We start from the raw sequence: 20,749 nt of genomic DNA, 5'->3' as shown, positions 1-20,749 counted from the left end.
TTCATTAAAGATGACGCTAAACTTGAACACCAAACTCCATATTTTTCAGTGTATTTTTACCAGACAACTGGAATAAATAAATTGATTAATTTCCCCCAAATCACCGCTTCTCTTATACTGTGCATGATAAATCTAGCAACTTCCAGTCACCACTAGTGGTAGCTCATTCATGAATATGTATACATCTCTCATTAAAATGAAAGGGATTCTCCAGTAAAACTAAGTTATCACCTATCCACAGGACACCGCTTTCCTGGGACCTGCATCGATCTTCAGAATGGGAAATTTTTATCCCTGAGGATTAATTTTAACACCATTGAAAAATGGCACTGCAAATTAGATGCCAGACTGCCGCTCTGTGTATTCTCTATGAAGATGACAGAAAAAGCCAAATGCAACGCTCGGCAGCCCCATAGAAAATGATTGGAGAAGGTCTCTTCACATGTATGCTGCCACTTCATTCTACACTGTGTGCAGAATTAGTAGGCAAATGAGTATTTTGATCACATGATAATTTTTATACATGTTGTCCTATTTCAAGCTGTATAGGCTTGAGAGCCAACTATCAATTAAGTAAATCAGGTGATGTGCATCTCTGTAATGAGGAGGGGTGTGGTGTAATGACATAAACTTCCTATATAAGGTGTGCCTAATTATTAGGCAAACTTCCTTTCCTTTGGCAAAATGGGTCAGAAGAGACATTTGACGGGCTCTGAAAAGTCCAAAATCGTGAGATGTCTTGCGAAGGGATGCAGCAGTCTTGAAATTGCCAAACTTTTGAAGCGTGATCACCGAACAATCAAGCGTTTCATGGCAAATAGCCAACAGGGTCACAAGAAGCGTGTTGGGCAAAAAATGCGCAAAATAACTGCCCATAAATTGATGAAAATCAAGCGTAAAGCTGCCAAGATGCCATTTGCCACCAGTTTGGCCATATTTCAGAGCTGCAACGTTACTGGAGTATCAAAAAGCACAAGGTGTGCCATAGTCAGGGACATGGCCAAGGTGAGGAAGGCTGAAAAACGACCACCTTTGAACAAGAAACATAAGATAAAACATCAAGACTGGGCCAAGAAATATCTTAAGACTGATTTTTCAAAGGTTTCCCTCACATGCATCCAACTACTCCACAGCCTGGCTGGCCAGTAAAGGTCTAAAAGATGAAAAAATAATGACATGGCCCCCTTGTTCACTTGATCTGAACCCCATAGAGAACCTGTGGCCCCTCATAAAATGTAAGATCTACAGGGAGGGAAAACAGTACACCTCTTGGAACAGAGTCTGGGAGGCTGTGGTGGCTGCTGCACGCAATGTTGATCGTATACAGATCAAGCAACTGACAGAATCTATGGATGGTAGGCTGTTCAGTGTCATCATAAAGAAAGATGGCTATATTGGTCACTAATTTTTTGGGGGTTTTGTTTTTGCATGTCAGAAATGTTTATTTCGAAATTTTGGGAAGTTATATTAGTTTACCTGGTGAAAATAAACAAGTGAGATGGGAATATATTTGTTTTTTATTAAGTTGCCTAATAATTCTGCACAGTAATAGTTACCTGCACAAACAGATATCCTCCTAAGATAGCTAAATCTAAAAACAAAAAAAACACTCAAACTTCCAAAAATATTAAGCTTTGATATTTCTGAGTCTTTTGGGTTGATTGAGACCATAGTTGTTGATCAATAATAAAACAAAATCCTCTAAAATACAACTTGCCTAATAATTCTGCACCCAGATCATAGTGGTCAGACCCCTACCGATCAAGTTATCACTTATCCTATGGACAGGTGGTCATTTGTTTTCTTCAGGCAACCACTTTAATGGAAATTGTAAAACTCTCTATGCAGTGAGATCCCCCCAGTGGTGGCTGTAGAAAAATGTGAAGGTTGTATATTTAGAAGGAGCAGGAACTCATTTGGTCCTCCATGGAACAAATCGCACAAATAGCAGTGGTGTAGTGTGCCTCTGTGGTGGGCAAACCATTATGTTTCACAGAATAGCCATTCTAATGAAGATAAAGTAACATTTTTCATCTCCGTATATGTGCAAAAGTAATATTAAAGTAAAGCAGTATTTGATATGGTAATATTACTTTTTATACCAATCACTAAAACAGAGATTCTAATTCTGCTGTTCTGCAGTCCTGTGTTACCTCTGCTCCTCTTTATACTCAGCTAGATGATAGATGAAAGAATATAATATATCACTAGAGGATCTGACTACACATTTTTATTTGGTTTTAGGCAGCCGAGAATCAGCCTTTGTATATGCCATCTCTTCTGCTGGAGTAGTGTATGCTATCACAAGGGCCTGCAGTCAAGGAGAACTCAAGTCCTGCTCTTGTGATCCAAAGAAAAAAGGTTCATCTAAGGACAGCAGAGGTAACTTCGACTGGGGTGGCTGCAGTGATAACATAGACTATGGGATAAGATTTGCTAGATCATTTGTGGATGCAAGAGAGAAGAAAGGAAAAGATGCAAGAGCCCTCATGAACCTTCACAACAACAGAGTCGGAAGAAAGGTATTTATTCATTTACCTGACATTTGAAAGTGTTAAATTTAAGACAAAAAGAGGTGTCAAGAGAAAATCTAGAATTGATCATTTTTCATCTATTTCTATAGTGCTTTTGTTTGATGTAGTAAATTTCTCTTAAAGGGAACCTGTCAGGTGCAATATGCTCCCAGAACCAAGAGCAGTTCTGGGTGCATATTAGTAATCCTTGTGCCTAGCACTCCCAGCCGATAGTAGTATAGATAAAGGGATCTTTAGAAAAAGTATTTCTAAGGATCGCATATGATATGCTAATGAGGCCAGTGACTAGTTGCAAGGGTGTTAGTCCCTTGGCATGTCAGCCCCCTTAGCATGTAAGCACGCCCCTGTGGGCGTGCTAATATGCTAATTAATGCACATCGTCAGACGAATGTCGCATTCACCTCTCTGCTGCCATCAAGTCTGACTCCTGGATTTTGGCTCAGTACGCATGATCCCGGACTTTCGGTCATGTGTACTATGAAGCCAAGCGTACACGCCCTGGCTTCAAACTCGTGTAGTTTAGATCTTTAAAGGGAACCAATCACCAGGATTTTCGTATATAAGCTAAAGCCAGTGCTATACTGACACTATCTGGCTGATTCTATACCTATCTTTAGTGGTCAGCTTGGATGTTTAGGTTTTGAAATCCAAAAAAGTAAAGTTTATAAAATTAGCTGCTTGTTGAGTGACAGTTGCAATGGAGCAGATAATATATTTATAGTTATCTCCTCCCCCTGTTAGAATTAGCATAAGTATTATACAAACGATTCACTTTGTTGCAGCACCTGTGTGAGGTCATACCCATGTGACCAGAAGGGGAGGGGCCTCAGCCAACAAAGCTGGATACTAGGTCACATGGGTATGACCTCACACAGGTGCTGCAACAAAGTGAATTGTTTGTATAATTCTTATGCTAAATCTAACAGAGGGAGGGGATAACTATGAATATATTATCTGCCTCATTGCAACTGTCACTCAAGTAGCTGCCGAAATTTTTAAACTTTACTTTTTTGGATTTCAAAACCTAAACATTCAAGCTGACCACTACAGGTATGTAGAGAATCAGCCTGATAGTGCAAGTACAGCACTGAATTTAGTTTATATACGAAAATCCTGGTGATTGGTTCCCTTTAAGTAACTATTAGGGCGGCTTTGCACGTTGCAACATCGCATGTGCGATGTCGGTGGGATCAAATTGAAAGTGACGCACATCCGGCGTCACTTTCGTCATCATTGTGTGTAAATCCTAGATGATACGATTAACGAGCGCAAAAGCGTCGTTATCGTATCATCGGTACAGGCTCCGACTTTTTCATAATTACGCTGCCGCGACAGGTATGATGCTGTTCCTCGTTCCTGCGGCAGCACACATCGCTGTGTGTGAAGCCGCAGGAGCGAGGAACATCTCCTTACCTGCCGCCGGCGGCTATACGGAAGGAAGGGGGTGGGCGGGATGTTTACATCCTGCTCATCTCCGCCCCTCCACCGCTATTGGCCGCCTGCTGTGTGACGTCACTATGACGCTGCCCGACCCGCCCCCTTAGGAAGGAGGCGGGTCGCCGGCCAGAGCGACGGTCGCATGGCAGGTGAGTGCATGTGAAGCTGGCGTAGCGATAATTTTCGCTACGCCAGCTATCACAAGATATCGTACCTGCGACGGGGGCGGGGTCTATCGCGTGAGACATCACAGCATCGGCTTGCGATGTCGCAACGTGCAAAGCCCGCCTTAGAATTCCTTGTTCAATGAGCAGTCATCTTGTATAATTATCAAGCAAGTGTGTTGTTCTAAAGTTATAGGTATAACTGTTGGTAGCAAATGTACTAAATTACAGTATGTAGTATATGTATTAGGTTTCTCACATTGATTCCAAGTATAAAGTAAATCAAGTAGTGAGACATCTCATCACAATCTGCTTACCCACCACAGGCTGTAAAGAGGTTTATGACAAAGGAGTGCAAATGCCATGGAGTGAGTGGGTCTTGTACTTTAAGGACATGCTGGCTGACCATGGGGGATTTTCGAAAATCTGGAGATTTATTGAGAAAAAAATACAATGGAGCTATACAAGTTGTTATGAATCAAGATGGTACAGGATTTACAGTGGCAAATAAAAGGTTTAACAAACCAACATCCAATGACCTTGTATACTTTGAAAATTCACCCGACTACTGTAACAGAGACAGAGATGCTGGTAAGTCCCAAAATGTATAATGGAGAATTTTTAGCCCAAGTTACATTTTATGTTTAATCTCGTTTTATTGAAAATTGAAAATTTTATACAGTAAGCATGGCTGCAAGCCATGGACAGGCCCCCATGTAGAACAAGACCAGGAAAATGTAAAGAAACATTAAAAGCTCAAGTCAAGTCTACTCATAGTCAATACAGTACACAACCTAGTGCAATAAATTAACAAATTTGTCAATTCGGCCTGAATAAAATCAAGAAACGTTAGGCTAACAATCGCCAACAAAGACAACCCAAATTATGTTTTGATAGAACTCTGCTACGTAGAATTGTTATGGAGATAAAACATTCATTTTTAAAATATGAAATAATTTTTTTTTTAAAAAATATTTAAATTGCAATAAATAATATACCTACCCAAGTTATTGGGTAACTGTTGCTTGATGCTGCTGCTTCTGTCCAGACAGCCGATGTCTACAATTTTGGTGCCGCTGCTGTTTGTTCCACAGCCTCCCACACCCTTAACATCAGAAGACATGAGTGTTTCCTTTTCTATTATCTAGTTCATTTGCCACTCTTTTGCAAACCGTTTTTAAAGAGTCACCACTGAGACTGTGCTAGTTATTGAGTGCTGTACCTACATAAATTCTCAGATACTAAACCAGAATAAATGGTGGTTTGAAGTATTTAAACAATAATAGCATAACACTGAAAATATAGCAAACGTACAGCAAACTATAAAAGTGCAAAAATGAATGTTGTGCTGTGCAAATAGAGTAGACCATAGTGTTTCTTTTAATCCATTTAGATCATGGCCAGTTTCCATTTTTGTCTCTTCAGTTTCTTCTCCATCTTTCCAGAGCCATAACTTTTTTTTATTTTTTTTGTCCACTTAGTCGTATGAGGGCTTGTTTTTTGCCAGACGAGTTGTATTTTAGAATAACACCATTCATTTTACCACCTAGTATACTAGATAATGGGATAAAAATTAAAGTTGTGAAAAAAAAATACATAATTCTGGGAATTGTTCTTTTGTGGGAATTGTTTTTACGGTGCCGACTATGTGATAAAAATTACCAGGCAATGTAATTGTGCTCATCATTATGATTACGGAGATATCAAACATGTCCAGTTTTTTATTATTTTAGTGATGATAAAAAATAAGAAGTTTAAAAAAAACATTGGTTGGGTTGGGGTTGTGTCGCGTTTTTCTGAGACCTGTAATGTTTTCAATTTTCGGTGTATGGAGTTATTTTTATTGATATCACTTTTGGATAGATAGGACATTTTGATCGCATTTTGTGGTATTGCAGTGACCAAAGTGTAATTTTGGCGTACTTTAATTTTTTCCATTTATGATGTTTAATTAGGTTAATTATACGTTTCTGAATGCAGCAATCATTTTGTATTACCTTTATTTTTAATGGGGAATGATTTGAACATTTTTTTTTTTTACATATTTTTTAAATTGTCTTTGCTTTTCACTGCATTTATTTCTCCCCTTAGGGCACTGTAACCTGCCTTCCTCTAATCACTTGTGCTATGTACAGAAATGCAATGACATTTCTCTATATAGCAAAAATCAAGGTCTCCTTTGAAGCCTGGGTGAGGTCTTTAGGAGATTATCATGGACTGACTTTCTGGGGCTTGCAGAGAAAGTCAGAGATGAGGGTTAAGAAGTGGCATGCTACAAGGCTACTGTGTACCATTTTCTTTTCCTCACACACCAATTTTCATTATGTGTGCTATGTCTCTGTAACTGAGTTCTCCATCCCTCTCTTCTATATGCTATTACCCACAAAATGGCAGCAGCATCTCTTCCTTGAACTTTTATAGTAGGTATGAGTCATTAGTGACCTCGTACCTCCCTCATGATTGACTGTGCTATAGGTCAGGGTAACTGAAAGACATTACGGGGAGACCTGACACGCTGAGCCCTAGGTCATGCGATCCTCCTCTGTTTTATGTCTGAGGCTTCCAATACTGTCTTACTGAAGCAGAGCATGATCCATTCCCTTCAGAAACTGGGCCGCAGGGTAGCATTCCAACAAGATAATAACCCCAAACACACCTCCTAGACAACCACTGCCTTGCTAAAGAAACTGAGGGTAAATGTGTTGGATTAGCCAAGCATGTCTCCAGACCTAAACCCTATTGATGGTGGGGCATCCTCAAAGGGAAGGTGGAGAAATGCAAATACTCTAATATCCACTAGCTCCACGATATCATCATTGAGGAGTGGAAGAGGATTCCAATAGCAACCTTAGAATAATTATGGCCTCACAAAATATGACATCTTGGGCACAATATGTCAATTTTTTCTTATAAGTGTACTCACTTTTTTGCCAGTGGTTAGACATTAATGGCTGTGTGTTTTGTTATTTAGAGAGCACACCAAATATACACTGTTATACAAGCTGTGCACTGACTACTTTCTGACTACTTTAGAATGTATCAAAGTGTCATATCTTCAGTGTTGTCCCATGAAAAGATATAATAAAATAATTACAAAAATGGGAGGGGTGTACTCACTTTTGTCATGCACAGTATAAAAAAGGCCCCGCCTGACGTGACTGCAGAGAATAAAATTTTAACCCTTATCAATTATGGCCCTACTGCTGCCATTGGCTCAATAAGACACAAGCACACATAAATTGTTTTGACGGACATAGGTCAAAGCCACATCTTTTATTTCAAAATCAACCATTAAACCAGTTAATGTGTTATGTAAATTATCACCATAGCTGAAACAATATGCCAATATGGTGAGCAAACTGCCTTCAACTCCACCACTTCATCTCCATTGTAATAATCAACCACCAAACAGGAGAACATGTACCCTTAGACAGACCTCCGACCTCCACCCAACCAAAAATATCAGCTCTAGAACATCTTCACAGAATCAAAGAAATTGTGGAGGCCAATTTTGCTATAATAACTCCATTGTGCCATTTGAGGCTTCAGTTACCCAAACCAAGGGAAACAAGAATCTAAAAAAATAAAAACAATTAATTAAGAATCTTTTATTTTGTTATACCCCTTGGTTTTCACACAGCTGAAAACCTAAGATTTAGGCCGGACACCTTAGTGACTTCAGAATGCTATTGTCAAACATTACTTGAAGACCACATGAAACTAAAAACAAGTCATTGGCAAAAAAATTGCATTCAATGTGGTAGAAAGCCATTTGCTTCTTAATAATACTGCCTGTATGGACTGTCTTCTTTACACTGTTCAAGGGAATACACATACTTTCACCACAACAGTCTGTCTTAAAACTATAGTTATAAAGACAACCATAATTATTGGCTTCCATTACCTACCTGGTTCTTTTCAAATCCTCTGCTTTGGGTTGATGTGTAGTAAGACGTAGGTAGAAATCGGATATATACCACGCTGATACTCAATGGTATGTTAATATAATTCCTTTATTGTTCGTACAGGTCTATGTGTTTCAGAGACATCTGTCTCCTTCCACAGGACATCAAAGGAACAATACATCAACAACTCAGAAGGAGCTTCTATATATACACATGTATGATGCAACGTTAGCAGATCCGCCCTCCACAATTCAAATCATGGCAGGATGTTCGACTGTTACAATACCGGTCATACAAACACTCACATTATACATAAAAATAACTATAAAAATAAAAAATTGTGGATGTACTAACATGATAAGAGGGCGGCTAGTCAGGGGATATAACACCCTTGGGACTAGTCCCTGCGCTCATCAGCATAAGATAAAAGATCTTTAGAAATACCTTTTCTAAAGATTTCTTTATCTATGCTACAAGATAGAGGGACGGTTAGACAGGGATTAGCAGTATGCACCCAGAACTGCTCGTGGTTCTGGGTGAATATTGCACCTGACAGGTTCCCTTTCAGTTTGACAAAACAGAAGTAGTAGTCATCACTAAGATTTTTGGGTTCTCCTCTCCAAATCATGGGAACAGCAAATGGCATAGCCACATTCCTCATGTTCAACCAGTCACAAAGACCATTTGAACAACTTGAGCATATCACATGGGAGACCTAGCATACATCAAACTCCATAAAACAGATGTATTACCTTTGCTGATGATTTTATTTTTTGATGACCAGTGTTATAAAATACTCCTTCCCAACCATACAGCCTTCTTAACCAGTCTCCACTGGTGACACTATTGTCCCTACTCATTATAGCTCGCCAACCTTCTGCCAAGTGAAAATAGAATGGAAATCAGCAATTACGTGATTTGTTCCAAAGACATGGCAGGAACTAAACCAAATGTTATATTTTAGATACTCCAACACCAACAACCACACTGGTAGGCAGGTGTAATGCTTAATATGTGGCGGACGCGTTCAGTCCAACCAATGTCTGAACGAATGACAAAAAATACAAACAACAGTGCAACAGGTGGGGGGACAAAATAACAACGGTAGGCCCTAGCTCTAGTGAGAGAGTTAGATGGACACCTCCTAATTTCACCTGTGGCTGATCCTACACTCCTAACCAGGCCCTATACAGTCTCTTCAAGTGTTGCCTAACAGAAACCTGAGACCCTAAGAAAAACCCTGTAATGGCCCTGACTAGTGTGTTGGCTGGTGGGAGACACTAGCTCCACCAACTGCACTAATACACACAGGGAAAGGAAAGACAAACAGGGGAAAACAACAAACCATAAAGTCAAAATGTAGGAATAAGCCTTCACATGTCCTTTCACCAATGGAGCCAGAGAACAAATGACTGAATCTTCAGCAAAGATTGCTGGTTAGACACCTTCTATTTAAGCCTGAAGGGCTGTGACTACAAAGCAGCTGCACCAATTACGAAGGAACTGCTGGACAAAAAAAATTGACATTAACTCCTGATGTACTAAAAGAAATGAAACCTCATTTAAATGTAGAATCCCAAATAAGGGATCCCAACCTTGAACTCGTCACTAGTCGCAAAAAATAAAGGGACGACCGTGACAGCAGGCAAAAAGATAATTATACATTAAACCAAACTCAAATTAGCAGTCTCTTAACAAACTCATCTAATGTCAACTGAAACTAGTGAAATACCCCAGTGCACAACCTTAATCCCCAAGATTTACCTCATGAACCCAATAAAACCATATGTATCAGTTAAAAAAGGAATCCTCTGGATTACATAGGTTGAAACAAGTCAAAGGTCTATCAAGTTCAATATTCCTTAACCTTTTATATATGATCTATCACTAAATTACTTATAATCCAAAATGCCATTTGCTATGAGAAACGCATCCAACTCTGTTATAGCGTCATGACCAAAAGTATTGGCACCCTTGAAATTGTTCCAGTTTGCCAAAATGTACATGAATAAGCCAAAATCCTTCTGGGAAAGTGTCTTGTGGACAGATGAGACTTTTTGGTAAAGCACATCAATCTGCTGTTTACGGAAAACGGAATGAGGCCTACAAAGAAAAGAATACAGTACCTACAATCAAATATGATGGAGGTTCAAACATGTTTTGGGATTGTTTTGCTGCCTCTGTCACTGGGTGCCTTGACTGTGTACAAGCCATCATGAAAAGTAAAGATCCCTGTGACCACAGGGAAAACTGACCTAATTGATCTCAGTGACCTCACTTCAAGTGAACCGAGTTCAATGAGACCTGCATCTCCTAGTAGAAAACCGCATTTGTTTTGATGGAGATGCATCAAAATGTATGCATCTCCATCAAAAGATATGCAGATGCAGATATGGTGCAAAAAATTTAAGCTCCAAATTCTTGCACCAATACTGCATCTCCTGGCAAAAAAACACATCAAAATGTGATGCAGTTTTGATGGTATATTTTCCCAGGAAATGCAGATGTTCTACTGAAATCTATACACCAAATTCATGCACCAAATCTGCATCTTCTGGCAAAAAAAACACACCCTATCGCGATGCAGTCTTGATGCGATATTGATGCGGGTTTTTTTGCCAGAAGATGCAGATTTGGTGCAGGAATTTAGTGTACAAATTTCAGCACTAAATCTACGGTGAAGACTATGAGCAGCAGGTTTGCGTGTGCAGATGTGAAAAAAAAGAAGAAAATCTGAGCACGCGCCAATACCGTTAATAGTCTTCTCCACAGTGTCTTCAATACAATGATACTGGAGATGGCGATATGCTCATGCATGGATTCTGGCACCATTTTAATAAAGGCATAATTACTGTGGCAATGCTCATGCGCCGTCATCAGCAGCAATGGCGGTGTGGCATGATATTTAAATAAAGAAAAGGCATGCAATACAAGACGGAGGAGGAATAAACGCCGAGGAGACAACCTACAAAGGCCCGCCCCCGATGCACACATCAAAGTTCAGTGCTTTCCTGCAACTTTGATTAAAGATATTTCAGCAGCTAAGCATCCCATCTTTCAACAAAAGGTATGACTGGATACAGCATCCTAGTGCCAGTAAGGCACTGCCTTTACTTCATATAGCGAAATCCTGGTGGTTGGTTCTTTTTAAGAGCTCAAATAAAGCAGCAATAGGGAAACAGGTAAATAGTAAACACTATTCATACATACACTATGTAACCAATAGGTCATATCGCTAAGGGTACACCAGAAAGGAGTGAGAAACTCACTCAATGTCTATCTTCACTATAAAGGCACCCCTCCACCCTCTTCCAGCTATGTTCTGTCAAAGGGACTGTATGAAAGACAATATGACGTACAGTAGAGAAAATAAGTATTTTATACACTGCTGATTTTGCAAGTTTTTCCACCTACAAAAAATGGAGAGTTCTGTAGTTTTTATTCTAGGTACACTTCAACTGTGACAGACAGAATCCAAATAAAGCATATGGCAACAGGCTGCAGTTCCCAGTCGTGTGCTTATCTTGGCTGTGTATCAAAATAAGAGGAACCCCATGAGGCTTTTCTTTATTATAATTTTAAATAATTAAAAAAAATGGTGTGTGGTCCTCCCAGTTTTGATATCCCGCCATGATAAAGCCAACAGCTGGGGGCTGTATTCTCAGGCTGGGGAGAGCCATAGTTATTGGGGCCCCCAGCCTAAAAATAGCCTGCAGCTGCCCAGAATTGTTGCTCACTGTGACTGCAGTATGTGCCAGAGCCAGAATCGTTGTGGGACCTCATGTAGATTACATCGCACCTCAGTGTTTGGGGTTAATAAAAGGGTGAAAGAAGGTGGGGGTTTTTGTATTTTATTTCAAATAAAGTATTTTTTCAGTGTTTGTGTTTATTTCTTTTCACTTACAGATTAGTAATGGAGAGGTCTCATAGACACCTGCCATTACTAATCTAGGGCTTAGTGCCAGCTGTGAGCTGTCATTAACCCCTTATTAACCCGATTGCCAGCTCACCAAGGCAATTGGGATGAGCCAGGTAAAGTCCCGGGATTGTCACATGTAATGGATGCAACAGTTCTGGGTGGCTGCCGGCTGCTAATTTTAGGCTGGGGGACCCAATAACCATGGGCCTTCCCAGCCTGAGAATACCAACCCCCAGCTGTCGGCTTGATCATGGCTGGGTATCAAAATTGGGGGGACTGCAGGCCGCTTTTATTTCAATTATTTATTTAAATAGTTTAAAAAAAGATGTATGGGGTCCCTCTTATTTTGATGCACAGCCAAGATAAGTACACAGCTGGGGGCTGCAACCTGTTGCCTTATGCTTTATCTGTGTTGGGTATCATAACATGGGGGACCCTACGTCAATGTTTTTATTTATTTATTTTTGCACCACTATACATCCACAGACAGCATGTGAGATTGAAAGCAGTCAGACATGCTGTCACACAGGGTGAGGGCATGAACTAACTGCAATAATTCAAAGACACTGTCACTGCCAGGTGGTGGGGGAAGCAGTGCATATGCATTAGGTTAATAAACGATCCCAGAAGTGGTGTTAACACTGCGTGGGAAACTAGTAAGCTTAAAATTGTCTTTCTTTTTCCTTTTATTTAATTTTTTTAATTACCCAGGTGGCCAGATCTGGATAGTTGCCTGGAGTTCTTTGAGAACTCTGGGCCCGAGATCAGTGCACGGGTACTAAGTTATCCCCTCGGATCTTGACTTTTACAGTCCATGTTCGCACATCACTACCCAGCAGCTCTACAAAGACTAGGTCTGATAGCGCCCTGGAGCAGGTCCCAATAACGGATAGGATCTATCATACAGGAATCTAAATCTGATAAAGATGGGGAAACTCACTTCTTCTAGAACCACTGAATGGTATCAGGAGTGGTGACATTTATGCTCAGTGGCTCTACAATGACTACATCTGCTAGAGCCCTGGAACGGGCCCCCTGAGGTTGTATAGGATCTATCATGCCAAAAGGACCTCTGCAGATTAACTGAGCTTTGTAGGAAATAGAAGCAAGCTGCTGCTCCTAAGGGTGGCCAAGTGAACATAGGAAGAAGGGCCAGGTTTAGAGGCAACAAACAGTGGTGGGGCATGCTGCAGCAAACAGGAGACTGTATCTGCCTCATTAACACCCCTCTCACAGTAGTCAGGTTATTTAAGGGATCCTCTATGGAGAGCTGCCTGCTTGGGGTCCTATGACTGCAGAAGCAGAGAGGCTTGCAGATACAAAGGCACCCAGGGCTTATTAAAGATGGCTGAGGTCTCCCAAATGAAGCTATCTTGTGTTTTTTTTCCACTGAACATTTGCTCAAAGTACCAACAATGGGTGGGGTTTATGAAGTGGACGGGGGTTAAATGGCACTTCTTTTAAAGTAAGCTTGTTAGGTCATGTGCCCACGGGACAATGTATCCCCGGATTTTGCCACGGAAAACCTCCGGATTTATCTGTATTTTCTAGATAAATCCACAGGTTTTAGTAAGTACAGACACTCCCCATGTTATCCTATGGGACATGCGGAGTGCTGTGTCCATGCTGCGGTATGTGCGGCTGCGGAATATGCTGCGGTTGTCTCGCAGCCGCACGTAACTGCATGTCAATTATTCCTGCGGAAATCGCTGCAGAAGTCCCGCCTCTCCACTATGGAGATAGAGGCCTGGACTTCCGCAGGTAAGTCGCACCAATGTCCACAGGTTTACAGAAGATATTTCACTGGAATCCCGCAGCAATGGATAGCTGCGGATTCCGGGGAGCTGCTGCGGGAAACCTGCAGACAAACCTGCGGATGTATCCGCGGGTACTTTGTCCTGTGGGCACATAGCCTTAGGTAGAATAAATGGAGGGCAATGGCTAAGACTAAATAGGATTAGAAAGCAGCAAGCAGGGAGCAGGCCCCTAGATAGCACCAGGGCTTGTGTGCACCGTACAGGAAGGAAGGAGAGTATCTCAGCCTCCAGCTGAAGACTCTTGTCAGCTATACCTGCTGGGAAAAAGGCAGCTCAAGTTATGCATGGGGCATATATATTGGTAAGGGTTGTAAAATCAGATATATGGGGAGGGGTTAAGGAGGTGATTGAAGACAGAGCCCAGACAAGTTGTACTATTATTAACAACAGAAGAACAGGTGGGGGGGTTAAGGAATAAGGAGAGACAAAACAAAAAATAACTCCGGCACACTGTTATTTCCCTAAATGTATAAAAGGACAACAAATAATTATTCCAATATCATAAATTGATCCACATCGCACTAGGATTGTATTACATCTAAGACAATTGGCTTTCCTGTGGGCTATTTTCCTATCACCATATGGGGACACCCTCTTAAATTCCTCCTCTATGAGAATAGAGAATTGTATGACGATTCTACCACATGTATAAGGAGCTGCACTCCATATACCTTGATTCCATGACTACTCCTACTCCATCGGTAGAATAAACATATTTTTGTTTTTTCAACGCTTCATACTGTGTCATGGTGATTCCTGCTCATCTTAGTCTGCCCGACCAGAGGAAGGCCTCTCAGCCGAAACGTTGTCACCCGGCGGACTTTCTGTCTTGTATAGCACTTTTTTCACCTCAATAAAAGAAAAGGAATCAAGAATTGACTATTTGTTGTCCTTTTATACATTTAGGGAAATAACAGTGTGCCGGAGTTATTTTTTTGTTTTGTACTCCCTTTTTCCTGAGCAGCTGTGCTAGGTGATGCTGGGTCTTTTCTTCTAAGGAGAGACACAAACATTATATTCTGCTGCATATTCTTAAGGAGGAATAGAGCCTGTAATACCACAACAGGGCAGCTGCTAGGCACCTTTAATTAAGAGCTGAGACCTGGCTATTGCAGTCAGTGGCGCCATCCCTAAATGGTATGGTGTCATCCAATCTGTTAATATTGCCATATATAACTTCAGCCAAAAGAGCATCATCGATATACCTTTGTTTCAACTATATTGGATAATGCAGTTATCCACTATTTTTAAGTGCATAGTGTATAGTCTGTGACAAATGGATACAACTACCTAGTCATACATCGTGCATATGTCACTGTAGGACACCATATTTTCTGTAATATACTTAGGATATGGCCAAATGTGGACAGAACCCTATTCATAGAGAAGGTACAGTTAAAGTTCATTGCTAAAGTTATATTGCACAATGTTATAAAAATGCAGATTACATCATCGTCCTGAAAACAAAATTGATAGCACCATGAAGTCCAGTACAAAATGAGATTGTACATTCACATTAACGGCACATTATTATGCAGCATGGCACACTGTGACGTAATGCTTGTTTCTCGGTGAATCTAATTTTAATGAACCGTGGTTATACACAAGATCATTCTTTCTGTTCAGACGATGTGACGTATTTATCGGCACTAATGGAGATAGCTGCTTCCATTGTTAGATAACACTGTGGTGACTTCACTCTCAGAGTACACATCTTTCTGTATATCAGGTCTTGAAATGTATTGATCACGATGTCAGATTTACATGGAATGAGCTGATGTAGAGAGTGCACTTAAGGAATGAAATAAGCAAAGATGCACTTAACCTGATTTTATAATGTTCCTCTCAAACTGTGCTATTTTCTCTGAATTTCAATTGTATGTCTGGTAGTAAGTGTTCACTTAAGGTCACACTGAAAGAAATGACGTCTTTCAGATGTTTAAATGAAGTGCTTCATTTTAAATTTGTGGTTTGAATATAGTATAATGTTTCTTTTTGAGCCATTTTACATTAGTGTGCGACATTTGCCATCCTGGTTATCCTTGTCTGAGATCTTTGTCAGTGATAAGCATACTGGTTAACTATGCACATCATGAGTAAAATAAGTTAACTAGTTAAAAGGACCAATTTTCACTGTTTCCAGAGGCGGATTATAATGAGGGCAATCTGGGCTACCACCTGAGGCTCCAGGGGGCCCATGCTCCAAAAAGTAAATTGCCCCATTATAATCCGTATGAAACATGTGGCTACTTTCACACATCCGGTTGGAGCAGTGCCGCTCAATCCGGCTGTGAAACCTATGCAACGGATGCGGTGAAAACACCGCATCCTTTGCATACGTTTTTACATGCGGCCCGTCCGTTTTTTTCCGGTTGCGGCACGCTACTGAGCATGCGCAGTGGAAGAAACTGCTTGCGGCGGCCGGATGCGTTTTTTTCCGCATCGCGACGCATCCGGCGTCCATAGGCATGCATTGAAAAATGCGCCGCAGCGGCTGGATGCGGCGCGATGCGGGTTTTTTTGCCAGAGCAAAAAACGTGCCAGGAAACGTTCGATCCGGCCGCGGGATCGGCTAAATATGCCGCATGCGGCAAAAACCGGACCGAACGCAAGCCCATGCGGCACAATACGGCACTAATGTAAGTCTATGCAAAAAAACCCGCAACCGGCGGCAAAAAAAACGGTTGCGGTTTTTCTGCAGAGCGCCGTATTGTGCCGCAGAGCAAAAACCGGATGTGTGAAAGTAGCCTAAAAGATACTGGGTCCGCCCGGCCTGCCGCCCGCCCTGCAGCACATCAGCAGGACGTACTAGGAACATACAGGGCGCGGGTGCGAGTGCTGTGCGGCTGAAAGAGTCCCGCCCACCTGTCGGCCATAAAGGTGCATCCTCTGTAATGGGGACGGCAGACGGCGATGTTGCAGTCAGTGTGAGCTGAAGACACCGGAGATGAAGAGGAACAATAGTTGGTGAGGGGGAAAGTATATAGGCTAGAAGGAAAAGGGAAAAGATTGTGCCCAAAACGAGGACTCACCATATAAGTAGTGCATATAACACATTTTATTACAACAGTCAAAATATACAAAAACCGTGCCAGAATCAATTTAAAAACATTAAAAAAAAAAACATTTATAGACTGTTAATGATCTGAACGCTAATATATATATATATATGTGTGTGTGTGCATGCGTATATATATATATATATATATATATATATATATATATATATATATATACATATATATATATACCGTATATATATAATGTGTGTGTGTAATATATGCATATACAGTATATATATATAGATATATATATATACATATATACAGTTAGGTCCAGAAATATTTGGACAGTAACACAATTTTCGCGAGTTGGGCTCTGCATGCCACCACATTGGATTTGAAATGAAACCTCTACAACAGAATTCAAGTGCAGATTGTAACATTTAATTTGAAGGTTTGAACAAAAATATCTGATAGAAATTGTAGGAATTGTACACATTTCTTTACAAACACTCCACATTTTAGGAGGTCAAAAGTAATTGGACAAATAAACCAAACCCAAACAAAATATTTTTATTTTCAATATTTTGTTGCGAATCCTTTGGAGGCAATCACTGCCTTAAGTCTGGAACCCATGGACATCACCAAACGCTGGGTTTCCTCCTTCTTAATGCTTTGCCAGGCCTTTACAGCCGCAGCCTTCAGGTCTTGCTTGTTTGTGGGTCTTTCCGTCTTAAGTCTAGATTTGAGCAAGTGAAATGCATGCTCAATTGGGTTAAGATCTGGTGATTGACTTGGCCATTGCAGAATGTTCCACTTTTTTGCACTCATGAACTCCTGGGTAGCTTTGGCTGTATGCTTGGGGTCATTGTCCATCTGTACTATGAAGCGCCGTCCGATCAACTTTGCGGCATTTGGCTGAATCTGGGCTGAAAGTATATCCCTGTACACTTCAGAATTCATCCGGCTACTCTTGTCTGCTGTTATGTCATCAATAAACACAAGTGACCCAGTGCCATTGAAAGCCATGCATGCCCATGCCATCACGTTGCCTCCACCATGTTTTACAGAGGATGTGGTGTGCCTTGGATCATGTGCCGTTCCCTTTCTTGTCCAAACTTTTTTCTTCCCATCATTCTGGTACAGGTTGATCTTTGTCTCATCTGTCCATAGAATACTTTTCCAGAACTGAGCTGGCTTCATGAGGTGTTTTTCAGCAAATTTAACTTTGGCCTGTCTATTTTTGGAATTGATGAATGGTTTGCATCTAGATGTGAACCCTTTGTATTTACTTTCATGGAGTCTTCTCTTTACAGTTGACTTAGAGACAGATACACCTACTTCACTGAGAGTGTTCTGGACTTCAGTTGATGTTGTGAACGGGTTCTTCTTCACCAAAGAAAGTATGCGGCAATCACCCACCACTGTTGTCATCCGTGGACGCCCAGGCCTTTTTGAGTTCCCAAGCTCATCAGTCAATTCCTTTTTTCTCAGAATGTACCCGACTGTTGATTTTGCTACTCCAAGCATGTCTGCTATCTCTCTGATGGATTTTTTCTTTTTTTTCAGCCTCAGGATGTTCAGCTTCACCTCAATTGAGAGTTCCTTAGACCGCATGTTGTCTGGTCACAGCAACAGCTTCCAAATGCAAAACCACACACCTGTAATCAACCCCAGACCTTTTAACTACTTCATTGATTACAGGTTAACGAGGGAGACACCTTCAGAGTTAATTGCAGCCCTTAGAGTCCCTTGTCCACTTACTTTTGGTCCCTTAAAAAAGAGGAGGCTATGCATTACAGAGCTATGATTCCTAAACCCTTTCTCAAATTTGGATGTGAAAACTCTCATATTGCAGCTGGGAGTGTGCACTTTCAGCCCATATTATATTTATAATTGTATTTCTGAACATGTTTTTGTAAACAGCTAAAATAACAAAACTTGTGTCACTGTCCAAATATTTCTGGACCTAACTGTATATATAATTGTCTTATTCTGTCTGTCTGTCTTGCTCCAAAATGATGTCATTACAGTGACAACTGTCGCCACACCGCGAGCGCTAAAGAGCCTGCGACCCACGGCTCAGCTAACTGAACAGCCCGAACTACGGGCCGACAGGACGACACCTGACACTTTTCCCCACACCCACATGGAGTCCCGGTGAGTGCTGCATCCCCGGGAGCCCACACCGGCAACCCACATGAGACATACCCACCGCTCGCCTCCGCCACCGCACACATTATCCCATTCGGCTCCACTCCCCCCGCACTCCGCCCTCCGCATGTATACACTGAACACACACACACACGAATAGTCACCTGTCCCCAGCCATGCAGTCCCCAGCAATGACGTCCTCAGCGCCATGGCCCCGCTTGGCTCCACCCCCCCGCACTCAGCCCCCCGCACACATTACCCCGCTCGGCTCCGCCCCCCCAGCACTCCGCTCTCCGCATTTATACACTGAACACACACACACACATACACGAATAGTCACCAGTCCCCAGCACTGACGTCCTCAGCGCCATGGCCCCGCTCGGCTCCACCCCTCTGCACTCCGCCCCCTGCACACATTAGGCTGCTTTCACACTTGAGTTGTGAGGCATCCGTCATAGTGCGTTGTGTCACGCATGTGACGGATGCGTTGCAAATAGTGTGCTAATAAAGTAACGGATTCCTGTAAAAGAACGTTTTACGTGTTTTTTTTTAATGTTTCGCCGGGAAAAGGAGATTTGCTGTCGGGAGGAGAGAGAGAGAGGTAACCGTAAATCCCCTGAGTGACTGCAGTGAGCCGCGCGATCAGCTGTGCCGTCACTCAGGTGACCCGCAGCCACAGCTGAAGTCCTCCACCTGAGAGCGGTGGCCGCGGGTAACCTGAATGAGGGCACAGCTGATCGCGTGGCTCACTTTGGTTGCTGCATGGAGCTGATAGAGAGCGGTCGTGTTCTACTGCCGCTCCTGTCAGCTTCATGTAGCAGAGCTGAAAGCGTCGTGGGACCTCTGTGGATTACGTCGAACCTGGAGGGGTATTTGGGGGTTTAATAAAGTGATGAAGGGGGGGGGGGTCTTTTATTCCAAATAAAGGATTTTTTTGGATGTATGTGTTTATTTTCTTTAACTTAGAGGTTAATCATGGAAGGTATCTCGGGGAGACGCCTGCCATGATTAACCTAGGACTTAGTGGCAGCTATGAACTGCTGCCATTACATTAACTCCTTATTACTTCGATTGCCACCGCACCAGGGCAAATTCGGGATGAGCCGGGTAGAGTCCCGGGACTGTCGCATCTAATGGATGCGGCAATTCCGGGCGGCTGCTGGCTGAAATTGTTAGGCTGGGGGGCTCCCCATAACGTGGGGCTCCCCATCTTGAGAATACCAGCCTTCAGCCATGTGGCTTTATCTTGGCTGGTATCAAAATTGGGGGGGACCACACATCATTTTTTTTAATTATTTATTTTACTGCACGATATAGACCCGCCCACCAGCGTCTGTGATTGGTTGCAGTGAGACAGCTGTCACTCAGCGTGGGGGCGGGTCTGACTGCAACCAATCATTGGCGCCTGTAGGCGGGGGAAGCAGGGAATACGAGATTGAATAATGAGCGGCCGGCATTTTCAAAGAGGAAAAGCCGCCAGAGCTCTGTGACAGCCGTGCAGCGCCGCACCCATGATTGGTGAGTATGAGAGAGGGGGGGAGAGAGAGACCAGGAATGATTTTAAGGGATTTAGATCATTCTGCTGGACATGCTGAGCATGCTCAGTAGACCGTGACAGAATTTGTCAGTGGATTCCGCCGCTTAGCGCATAGCGGTGGAATCCGCCACCATAGACAATCATTAGAACGGAATCTGTCAAGGTGCGTTATTTTAATGACCCAAAAAACTCTACATGTAGCGTTCCCGCCGCCCGATGCTGCGTTAAAATAACGACTCAGCATCGTCCAGCAGATGCAACGCATGCGTTACAGTGCGTC

General features: G+C 42.1%; 1 protein-coding gene across 1 annotated transcript in view; it reads left to right on the top strand.

The window, feature by feature from the left end:
• WNT2 (Wnt family member 2) overlaps positions 1–20,749 on the top strand; it is a 227,455-nt gene that overhangs the window by 86,023 nt on the left and 120,683 nt on the right. Inside the window, exons 3-4 of the mRNA XM_075342519.1 lie at positions 2,245–2,522; positions 4,462–4,726. Coding sequence (XP_075198634.1) covers positions 2,245–2,522; positions 4,462–4,726 — 543 coding nt within the window. The remainder of the gene's footprint in view (positions 1–2,244; positions 2,523–4,461; positions 4,727–20,749) is intronic.

Source organism: Anomaloglossus baeobatrachus, chromosome 4 (assembly GCF_048569485.1).
Source record: "Anomaloglossus baeobatrachus isolate aAnoBae1 chromosome 4, aAnoBae1.hap1, whole genome shotgun sequence".
Classification (NCBI taxonomy): Eukaryota; Metazoa; Chordata; class Amphibia; order Anura; family Aromobatidae; genus Anomaloglossus; species Anomaloglossus baeobatrachus.
This window is presented reverse-complemented; position numbering and strand designations above follow the sequence as displayed.